At 57.1% G+C, this 10,856-nt stretch overlaps 2 protein-coding genes across 2 annotated transcripts; one reads left to right on the top strand and one right to left on the bottom strand.

Annotated features, from left to right (window-relative positions):
* Positions 1-1,143: 1,143 nt before the first annotated feature.
* NOP10 (NOP10 ribonucleoprotein) lies at positions 1,144-2,040 on the bottom strand. The gene is made up of 2 exons (XM_048819619.2): positions 1,885-2,040; positions 1,144-1,472 (listed from the first exon to the last, which is right to left on the bottom strand). Exons 1-2 carry the CDS (start codon positions 1,936-1,938, stop codon positions 1,332-1,334), a joined length of 195 nt encoding a protein of 64 aa, XP_048675576.1. The 5' UTR covers positions 1,939-2,040; the 3' UTR covers positions 1,144-1,331.
* A 3,413-nt stretch (positions 2,041-5,453) lies between these two features.
* On the top strand, positions 5,454-10,261 carry NUTM1 (NUT midline carcinoma family member 1). The gene is made up of 6 exons (XM_048820621.2): positions 5,454-5,911; positions 6,138-6,266; positions 6,379-6,515; positions 7,424-7,695; positions 8,134-8,250; positions 8,372-10,261. Exons 1-6 carry the CDS (start codon positions 5,454-5,456, stop codon positions 10,259-10,261), a joined length of 3,003 nt encoding a protein of 1,000 aa, XP_048676578.2.
* Positions 10,262-10,856: the final 595 nt, after the last annotated feature.

Genomic DNA, 10,856 nt, shown 5'->3' with positions numbered 1-10,856 from the left:
CCCAGCACCCCAGGGCTTGTTTTCATACCCTCCTACTGTCCGATTGGTGCTCCACCCAAAATGCCCATCTCCATTTATGCCAGGCAGATGCTGCCCCCTGCAGGACACCAGGGGCCATCATTCCCCAAGAGGTGTTGGGGATGAGATGAATTTACTCCTCTCTCCACGATTTAAGTAAGATGAGCTGGAGAGTCTATCCAAATCGCCCCTCAGCCTCCCCTCCCAGCAGGCCTGTAGCGTTCCCCACAGATCCCCCCGTTAGTGGTCCCACAGTCCAGCCACCTCTCCCCAAATCAGCCCCATTACCCTGCTAGTCCCTCTCCCATTTCAAATTTGCTCGCATGCGCTGCCAGTCTCTATAATCTTTGAGGCCGAGATCAGCGATTCCTACAGAGGATGATTGTCTAGTACAGTGGTTCTCAACCAGGGGTACACGTACACCTGGGAGTACAGAGGTCTTCCGGGAGTACATAAACTCATTTAGATATTTGCCTCATTTTACAGAAGGCTACATAAAAAGCACTAGCAAAGTCAGGACAAACTAAAATGTCATACAGACAATGACTTGTTCTTACTGCTCTACATACTATACACTGAAATGTAAGTACAATATTTATATTCTGATTGATTTATTTTATAATGATATGGTAAAAATGAGGAAGTCAGCAATTAGTAATAGTGTGCTAAGTCACTCTTGTATTCTTGTATTTTTATGTATGCTTGTATAAGTAAGTGAGGTGTAACTTGGGGGTAAGCAAGACAAATCAGACTCCTGAAAGGGCTACAGAAGTCTCGAAAGCTTGAGAACCATTGGTCTAATCCTACCGGTGACACGGGCCAAATTAATTCCTGCTTTACCTGGAGCAAATCTGCTGTGAAAAACAACCCTGTCTCCCTCTAAAGTTCGCCAGAGATGGAAAATCAGCCCCCTCTCCCCTACACCTTCTCCTGAAGGGGATCTCTGCCTGCTAAATGAAGCAGAGATCCCCTAGCATGAAACTGACTGGCCCAGCATCACCACTAGGCAGGTTTATTAGGAATTATTTTGGGGGTGTTCCCCCGCCTGTGTTACTCTGGAGGCCAGACTAGATGATCTCTTCTGGCCTTGAAATCTAGGGGTCTATGATCAAAACCTGACAGATATGGGATCAATACAATTTATTTGCACCCCAGAGGAACAGCATATCCAGTTGGAGCTCGATATGGGCAATCTAACCCAGGTTCTCACAGGGGGGCAGAGCACAGGGTCTGTGGGAGCCAGGGGCTGGATTCGGGGAGCGGCTTGACCCCATCTCGGCTCAGCTGCAGCTCCAGCAGGCTGGGCGCTTGGCTCACAAGATGGCCTGCGGCTGCTGGGTCATCAGGACGCCAAAACGTTTCTTGATGGTGATGCGGTGGCGGGAGTACTTGTCATCTGGCGAGAAGCGGGCAGGGTGTGCGGAGCAGGTCAGCTGGCCAGAGGGGTCCACTTTCTGCCAGGGACGGGACAGAGGAAGGACAAGACATGTTAGAACAACCCGGGCCTGACCCACAGCCACCCTGCTATCCCAGCCCTGTGCTCCCGCGCCCCTCGCTCCCGACCTGCAGCCTCCTGCTAGCCCAGCCCTGCCCCTCACAGTTCTGCCGGTGCCCCTCACTCCCGACCTGCAGCCCCCTGCCTCCCCCCGCTCTGCCGGTGCCCCTCACTCCCGACCCGCAGCCCCCTACTAGCCCAGCCCTGGGCTTCCTCAGCTGCTGCATGCCGAGCCCTGGAGCCAGGCAGCAGGTAGGCTGGGGCAGGGCCGGGAGTGCGAGCACTAGGGAAGGCTCGGAAGGTTCCGGATTGGACGGGAGTCGCCCAGCTCTGCAATCCGGATTGCACCCGGGAAGGAGGAGGGGACTCACCTTGAGGGTGTAGACCCTGTCCCCCTGCGCGTTGAGATAATACTGCAGGAACATGCCGCACAGCCGGACCGCCCCGCAACGCACGTGCTGCTAACCCCGGGACCCTGCGCCGGAAGGAGGCCAGCCCCAGCGCACGCTGGGAACGGTAGTGCGCTCTAGCCCCAATGCGCTCTGGGAGAGGGACCGCCCACTGCCCGCAGTGCACTCTGGGAGCTGTAGTGCAGTCTGCCCCAACGCCCCAAGAGAGCGTGTTTCAGCGCCAATGAACTCTGGGAGCCATTCTCTTTCTGCCCCCAAAACCTTTAGAGAGTTGTAGTTGTTTGGCTAACCCGGTGCATTATGGGAGTTGTAGTTTCTTAGCCCTCTGGCACGCCCATGCCCTGCACCCCAGTGCATTTTGGGATATGTCCTTTCTGGGCTTCTAACCTCTCTGCTCCCAATATAGCTCTTCCATCCCCATGACCTAAACTGGGGTGCGCAAACTTTTTGGGCAAGGGCCACATCGGAGAATAGAAATTATATGGTGGGCCATAAGTGCTCACAAAATTGGGGTTGGGGTGCAGGCTCTGGGTTGGGGCTGGGGCTGAGGAGTTTGGAGTGTAGGAAGGTGCTCTGGGCTGGGACTAAGGGGTTTGGAGGGCGGGGGGGGATCAGGCCTGGGCACGGGTGCAGGAAGGAGTGCAGGTTCTGGCTGGGGGTGTGGGTTCTGGGATGGGGCTAGGGATGAGTGGTTTGGGGTGTACTGTGCTGGGATCAAGGGGTTTGGAGAGCAGGAGGGGGAACAGGGGTGGGACATGGGGAGAGGCTCAGAGTGGCCGTTACCTCAAGCAGCTCCTGGAAACAGTGGCATGTCCCTTCTCCGGCTTCTACATGGAGGCATAGCCAGGCAGCTCTGCACGCTGCCCCCTCCGCAAGCACCGCCACTGCAGCTCCCTTGGAAGCACGTAGGAACCAGAGCGGGACACATGCCCTGGCTTCCGGGAGTCGCGTGGTGCAGCCCCCAACCCTGCACCTCAGCTGGAGCGCCGAGCAGCCTTGATCCTGCTCCCTGGCTGGAGTGGGGCTGAGCCGCGTGGTGCAGCCCCTGACCCAGGACCCTGGCTTAAAATGGGTCACAGGCCACAGTTTGCCCACCCCGACCTAAACCGTTTGCCCCCTCTTAGCTCCCCAGACAAACTCTGCAGCTGCCCCACTGCACCCTGTGAATTGGAGTTTCTCAGCTCCCCAGTGCACCCTGGGACATGTATTCTCTTAGCTCCCACTGATCCATGGGAGTTGTAGTCTAACATCCAGTGCATTCTGGGAATTGTAGTATTTCCCGCATCCCAATGCACTGTGAGAGTTGTCATCCCCTAATCCTTTTAATTAGCCTTATACTGTAAATAGGGAATAGTCATTGAGCAGGTGTGTGAATGATTAAAGGATTAGAAACCATGCCTTAGAATGAGAGACTCAGTGAGCTCAAGCTATGTAGCTAAACAAAGAGAAGGTAAAGGGGTGACTCTATTACATTATATAGGTACCTATAAGGGGAACAAATATTTAATGATGAGCTCAAAGGTCTAACAGGATCCAATTGCTGGAAGTTGGAGCTAGACAAATTCAGACTGGAAAGAAGGTGTAAACAGTGAAAGTAATTAGCACTGGAATGACTGACCAAGGGTCATGGTGGAATCTCCATCGCTGGCGACTTTTAACTCAAGATGGGATGTTTTTCTAAAAGATCCGCTCTAGGAATTATTTGGGGGACATTCTCTGGCCAGTGCAATACAAGGGGTATTCAGAAAGTTTTAGCCTGACAAAGAAAAAAAACCCCATTTGCGTTCGGCTGTTTATTTATTTTTATTATAATTCCCCTTGATGCCAATGCATGGGCCCCTCTTGGAGAAGTTCTTGCTGTGCATGGCCAGAAATGCCTGCACTGCTGCGACCGCCTCATTATCACAGTTGAAACTCTACCCATGAAGGTCCTTCTTCAATCTGGGGAACAGCTGGACATCTAAGGGAGCCAGATCTGCCGCAGAGGCTGGATGGGAAGCAGTTGAAAGCCACATTAGCTAGCTGTGGCCACTGGGACATGTAAGGTGACACATTGTCTTGAAGAAGCAAAAAGCTCCAGATTATCCCTGGAAACATCAGGTCGTGCTCTCATGTTCGGGGCACCTGCCTTGCTGACCCCTTTCTTGTGCCCGAGTCTTCAGTCAACTGTGCACCTGATTGTTGATCTTCTGTCCTTCTAGTGTAGTGGCATCTCTGAGACATCCTGACTCTGGCTTACCCTCTGTGCTGATCCGCTCTTGCTTAAATTCAGCAGCTCTACTGTTTACGGTGGCACCATCTCCCAGCATTCTGCCCCCCCCCCGCCATCCTCATGGATGTCCTATGCATTCAAGACGTTCTTATGCAGGTACTTGCTCTATACCAAATTTTCAGTCTTTTCAATTTTTCAGATCTTTAGTGACTGACTCCCTACATGTTCTGCACAGGTGAAAAACTGTCTTCTGGTAAAGAGATGCATCGAAGTGTCAGCACCTTGGTCTGTGAAATCTGTTGGGCCACAGCACACAGGCGCCGACTCTGTGGGTGCTCCGGGGCTGGAGAGCACCCACCAACAGCCAAGCTCCACTCCCCGCCCCCCCCCACCTCCGCCTCCTCCTCCTCCCCCTCCCCTGAGCACGCCGGTCCTCACTTCTCCTCTCTGCACTTGCTGCTGCAAAACAGCTGTTCTGCAGCGTAACAGGCTCTGGGAGGGAGGGAGGAGGAGCAGGAACGCCGCGTGCTCAGGGGAAGAGGCGGAGCCGGAGCAGGGACTTTGGGGAAGGGGTTGGAATGGGGGTGGGGCAGGGGTGGAGTCAGGGCAGGGGCAGGGCCAGGGCAAAGGGGGATTGAGCACTCACCGGCGCCAGCAGAAGTCCGCGCCCTCTGCCCCACCATGTCCTTAAATAGGTCCGGCTGGACCTTTTCTGAGTGACCCTAATACAGATCATCACAATGGTTCCTTCTGGTCTGGACATGAGTATGTCCATGCAGCTCCTTTCCTTAGTATAGGGGGGCCACACTGAAAGCCTGGCAGCTGGGTACATTTTTTGGAGGGTGTCCTGCTTGCTCTAATGTTCACCTCAAAGCCATAGGAGCAAACCAGGGAACGATGAGTTGGGACTGGGGGGCACCGGGACAGCTGGGGGATGGGGAGTCCATGGCTGGAATAGAGGGGGCTGTGGGTCGGAATTGGGGGTACCAGGTGAACTGGGGGGCTGGGAGCCCAGGTCTGGTAGGAGGGGCCTGTGGGTCAGGATTGAGGAGCACAGGCAGAGCTGGGGAAGGGGAACCTCAGGATCAGGTTCTGAATGCCCCCCCCGGTTAGAACCCCCAATGTCTCGGGGTTCCGGATTTGTTTTGATTTGACCTGGCAGCTGGGGGTGGGTGGGCGGCAGCCCCGGGGCCAGATTGGGGTTTGAGTTTCCCAGCAGCCCTTGCTCTCTGGCGGGTGCTGCCGACACCCTCTGCAGAGAACGGCCTCCCCTTTCCCTACCCCCTCATGCTCCCCAACCCTCTCACCCCTCCTTGCCATGACCTCCCAGCCCCGTCACGGCCCCCCGCTGCCCCCTCTCCTGCTGCCCACCTTCCCTGGTGCCGCCCTGCTCCTGACCTCGCCCGACGTCCCCGGGGGCAAGCTCATTGTCAAGCTGAAGCCGGAGGGGGCCCAGGAGCTGCCCCGGGCACAGACCATCATCCTGACGGGGACGCCGACGGGCTGGGCCCCCCCACGCCGGGATGGGGCTCCCCTCCGGCTCCAGCTGGCCACTGGGATCAGGACCGTCCTGCTGAGCAAGGCCGGGGAGGAACCAGGGCCCAGGGAAACTCCTCCAGCACCCTTGGTCCGGGTGCCCCCCACCAGCGACCCCTCCGCCTCCTGCACCTCCAAGGGTGTCTACGAGAACTATCGGCGCTGGCAGCGCTACAAAGCCCTGGCCAGGCGGCACTTCCCGGGCACGCCCGACGCCGAGGCGCTGGCCTGCTTCTTCATGTGAGAGCCTGGAGAGACTCGGGCTGGGACAGCAGGGGGCTGCAGGTCGGGAGCGAGGGGCAACCGCAGAGCTGGAGCGGTAGGGCTGGCCTAGCAGGGGCTGCAGGTCCGGAGTGAGGGGCACCAGCAGAGCTGGGGCTGGGGGGGAGCCCAGGGCTGGGCTAGCAGGGGGCTGCAGGTCGGGAGTGTGGACCTCCCTCCGGTGCTGATCTGGGCTCCCCCACAGCCCTGTCCTGCGGTCGCTGACCCGCCTGCGGCCCGAGCTGGCTCTGGAGGAGGGGGTGCCACGTGCTGTGCAGGAATGGGAGCGCAGCAGCAACTTCGAGCGCATGATCTTCTACGAGATGGCCGAGAAGTGAGTGTTCCCCCTGGGGCTGGCCCTGGGGATCCCGCCCCCCCGGGTACTGCGCTGGAGATCCTGGGGATGTTGCCCCCACTCCGAGCCCGACCCTCCTCCTCTTCCTCAGGTTCATGGAGTTTGAGGCCGAAGAGGAGCTGCAGATCCAGAAAATGAAGCTCCTGAACAGCTCCCAATTCCAGCCCCCACCCACCGATCCTCCCAAGCTTCCCAGCCCGCCAGCCCCGGATGCTGGCCAGCAGCAAGGTACCTCCCAGAATACCCGAGGGTGGAGGGAACCCCCCCTTCACAGGTGACAGGAGATAGTCACTGACTGACTGACTGCAGGGCTCCCCCCACACACCCAGGTTTTGTTTTTATTTTTATTTTTTGCACAAGCCTTTCACTTTGGCATGGTTTTTGCACACACCCAGCACTTTTGGCTTTTGCACGTACCTAGAATGTCTAGAATGTAGAATGTGCAGGTTTTTGCATGTACCTAGCGACTTGGCCTAGGTTTTCTGGTGTGTACCCAGCACTCTTGCATAATTTTTGCACATGCCTAGCATTTGTGCATGTTAATTTGCATGCACTAGAATCTTTGCATGTTTTCGCACATACCTAGAACCTTTGCGCCTCTTACAGTACCTAGAACGTTTGCACTTTTCATATCTACCTAGCTTTGCAGGTTTTGCATGTACGCAGCACGTTTGCCCAGTTTTTGCACATACCTAGAACCTTTGCACATGCCTAGAACCTTTGCACATTTTTTGCACATACCCAGCACTTTTGCGTTGGTTTTTTTTTTTTTTTTGCGTGGACCTAGAATCTTTGCATGGTTTTTTTTTTTGTTCACATCTAGCACTTTTGCACAGTTCTTGCACATACTTAAAACATTTGCACACATCCAGCACTTTCGCACAGACCGAGAACCTTTGTACATTTTTTCCCTACTAGCCTGGTGCCATTGCATGTTCCTTTTGGCTGGGTGGAGGTCACGGAGGACATTACATCCCTGCACCAGGGGGCGCTGGGTGGGCGGTCCACAGTGGCGCTAGGTGGGGGTTTCCCTGGGGATATAGGGTGCTCGGTCAGTGGGTGGGGTTCCTGAGGACACAGTGCTCTGAGTGGACATCCCCATAGTCTCTGCCCGGCGCTCTCCCTTTCCCTGGCAGTGTACATCCCCAAGAAGGCGGCATCCAAGGGGCGCCAGCCCCGCCGCCGTCAGCGCCGCCCACCCGGCCTGCCGGCCCCAGGGGAGCCGCGGGAGATCCCACCTGAGGCCGTGCGGCAGTACGCTGAGATCATGGAGGGGCTGCGGCCCAGCTGGGAGGAGGAGGCCGGTGGGCGCGGTGAGCCACAGAGCCAGGCACAGGGGGCGCTCCCAGACCCCGCGCTACTGCAGTATGTCGAGCAGCTCTGTGAGGACGAGAGCTTTGTCTGCAAGGTGAGTGTCTCCCCTAGGGGGCACCACATCCCACCCGCAGGGCCCTCAGCTCCCAGCATTCAGGGGGCACAGACTGGGACGGAGATGGGACCCACGGGATCGGGATGGCACGGGGATGGCACGGCAGGGCTGCATAGCTCCCAGCCCATGGGTAGAGAGCAGGATAGGGATGGGACCCAGGCGTTCAAGATGGTAGTGCCAGGTGCTCACCCTCAAGGTTCCCCATATTCCCCAGCCCACATGGGGAAAGACCAGGACAGGAGATGGGACCCAGGGGTCCAGGTCAGCAGTGTAAGGTGCTCATCCCAAGGGGGACCCATAGCTCCCACCCCGCAGGAGGCGAGACTAGGACAGGAGATGGGACCCAGGCATCCCGGTTGGCAGCACCACACCAGGGCTTCGCTCTCACCCCGCTTCCCCTGCCCATTGGCTCGGCAGGTAGAAGCTGTGATCCACCCCCAATTCCTGGCCCAGCTGCTCTCTCCAGAGAAGAGACGTGACCCCCTGGATCTCAGCGAGGAGCTGGAGCAAGAGCTGGGACTCACCCCAAGCCAGGTACCACACCACACGGCCACTGAGGGGGAGCCAGACCCAAGGGAGAGCAGTTGTCTCCCTGCCCCCTTTACACAGAATACCCCGCCCCCTGCCAGTGACCGCTTTTTCTCTCTCCCCACAGTTGGTTGAGAAACGTCTCCTAGCCCTTTCGGAGGATGAGCTCAGCCCCCCGGCGTGCCCCGCCCAACATTCGGACTCCACCCCCTCCCAGTCCGAAGAGGAGGATGAAGGCAGCAGCCAAAAGGGACCAGCCAGCCGTCGGCAGGCCATAAGCGGAGCCTCACCCCCCAGGGGCAGCGGGGCCAAGGGCAGGGCTCTGGGGACAGAGCCACCAGAGGTGCCCAACCCCGCACCTGTACGGACATCCCAGCCATGCCAATGGCAGCCAGGAGATGTGGCACCAGAGGACGTGGCAGCTCCAAGATGTCTGTCCCCTCGCAAATGTGGCGGTGAAGGGAGACTATTAGTCTCACTGAGGAGTCGAGTTGAGAGGGTGTCCCAGCAGCCTCAAGGGCAGGGCCAGGATGGAAGCCGAATGGAAGAGTCAGCAGTCCCCCTGGGCACAATACAACCTGGCAGCCAGGCCTGGGGCGTGAGGTCACAAGGGAACAATTTGGTAGGATTGGCAAACCTTGCATCAACTCCCAGCGGGTACAGAAAACAAGATGGTGGCCAAGAAGGGAAGGTCAAAAGTCAATCTGAAGCCAGTGCTGATGGGGAAGAACTAAGAGATGCGCCAATGGGAACAAAGTGTAATTGTCAAGGAGATAACCTGGTGGAAGCAGGAGCTCGAGAGTCAACTCTCAATGGATATAGGCAACAAGATTGCTGTCAAGGAGAGATGGTCAAAGGCCAACCCCAGGTTGGATGGCAACCATTGGGAGACATCCCAAGTGCCACAGGCCAAGCCAATACCATGAGGTCACACAGGGAAAAGCTGGTGAAACAAAGAGCTCTAGAGTCAACTCTCAATGGACATGGAAAACAAGATGGTGGTCTAGAAGAGAAGGTCAGAGGTCAAAACAAGAAGGAGGCTGATTGGAGTGAAGCCACCCTGAGAGAGCGTGACCTCCAGCCTGGGAGCATGAAGTTGAGTGGGAACAACCTGAAAGGAGAAGAAAGCCCAGCATCAACTCCCACTGGGTCTGGAGAACAAGATGGCAGTCAAGCAGGTCAACCAACCAAAGTGGAGTCTAGGGTGGGTGGCGGCCACCCTACAGTGTTACTACTCAGCAGGTCCAATGGGCAGCCCTTAGGCCTCTTTGCTGACCCTCTGGGTGCTGATGGGCGAGGGGAGGGTAAATTGCCACCAGTGTCCAACATTCACGGCCAGCGTCCTGACCCATCTCTGCTTGGCCTGAGTGGCCTGAAGGGACCTACTGAGGCCCGGGTGGCTTCAGACACTGAGTCCAGTCACCGAGCAGAGCTAGAATGGAGATTCGCAATAGAGATGGGGTCAAGACAGCCTCACCTCCAAGATGGTGGCAACAGCGAAGGCACTGGAGTCAGAACCATGGCCGGACCTGGAGATCCAGGACAATGTGAGGCAGGAGCTACCAGGAGCTGTGGCAATGGGACCAGTTCAAGGGATGATGGAAAGGAGGCTGGAGAGGCCAGTTCAGCCATGGGCGATGGCCCTTCCAAGATGACCAGCTCAGAATTTCCCCCGGGGGGCATGGAGGATGCTGGGAAACATCATGATGATGATGGAGATGATGAAGAGCTGTCCATTTTTTCCTCTCTGTTGGCATCGAAACTCCATCTCTCCAGTCCCAAGGGACCTGTTGGCTCTGCCCCTGCCCCGAGGGACCGAGTGGGGTCCCACGGCAGAGTCCTCTCCCCGACTTGGGAGCCAGTGAGATGGGATCCCATGAGGAGACGCTCCACACGGCTGTGCCCAGATGGGGTGCTCGACGGGTCACATGCCATGGACACAGGCGTTCGGCGCAGCCATAAGAGGAGGAGCGACAATATGGCCGCCAGGAGGAGCAAGCGCCTGCGCAGCCAATGAGAGAGGGCGGCCATGATGAGGATTGACTACAATTGGCCGAAAAGCTCCAGCTAGGGATATTTGTGGATGCCTTAAATTCCTTCTTCAGCCAATTGCTTGGCCCTCTCTCCCCCAAGCCCCACCCTTTTGAATGTTGAGGATGAAACAAAGAGCACTCTGGCAGATCCCCCTGTCCCGTGGAACGTTGAGGATGAAATGGAGAGACCTCACTGGCTAGAAAACCGCCCCATCCCTTGGCATGCTGAGGAGCCAACTCCTCCCAACTCTCAAAGTCCCGCCTCCTGGAGCATAGAAGGTGAAGCAGAGGACACTGATTTGCTTCCTGTTGAATGGACCCACCATTAGGAAACACGGTACCGGGGGCAGAGCAACCTTGTCATTTACTGAGTTGATTAAAGGGATTTGGATCAATATTTTGGCCCCATCATGATGTCATGAATCCGGCTCCATCTCTGGCAACCCTGAGACTGGGGTCCTGCTGAGGGGGCTACCCAGGGCTGTGTCCCTTTCCCGCCCCCCCCCCCCCCCCGAGCCAGCCAGCCCCCTGCCCTGGGGCTGGATCGGGGTAATTACCTTAGATTTGGAAATTCTTCGG

The sequence above is a fragment of the Caretta caretta genome, chromosome 13 (genome assembly GCF_965140235.1).
Source record: "Caretta caretta isolate rCarCar2 chromosome 13, rCarCar1.hap1, whole genome shotgun sequence".
Classification (NCBI taxonomy): Eukaryota; Metazoa; Chordata; order Testudines; family Cheloniidae; genus Caretta; species Caretta caretta.
This window is presented reverse-complemented; position numbering and strand designations above follow the sequence as displayed.

Excerpts from the sequence above, each read along its gene's own strand:
- NOP10 (XM_048819619.2), bottom strand. The coding sequence starts at position 1,938 with ATGTTCCTGCAGTATTATCTCAACGCGCAGGGGGACAGGGTCTACACC. Across the intron at positions 1,473-1,884 it reads ACAGGGTCTACACCCTCAAG|AAAGTGGACCCCTCTGGCCA; the intron begins GTGAGTCCCCTC and ends CGTCCCTGGCAG.
- NUTM1 (XM_048820621.2), top strand. The coding sequence starts at position 5,454 with ATGACCTCCCAGCCCCGTCACGGCCCCCCGCTGCCCCCTCTCCTGCTG. Across the intron at positions 6,516-7,423 it reads GGATGCTGGCCAGCAGCAAG|TGTACATCCCCAAGAAGGCG; the intron begins GTACCTCCCAGA and ends TTTCCCTGGCAG. Across the intron at positions 7,696-8,133 it reads ACGAGAGCTTTGTCTGCAAG|GTAGAAGCTGTGATCCACCC; the intron begins GTGAGTGTCTCC and ends TTGGCTCGGCAG.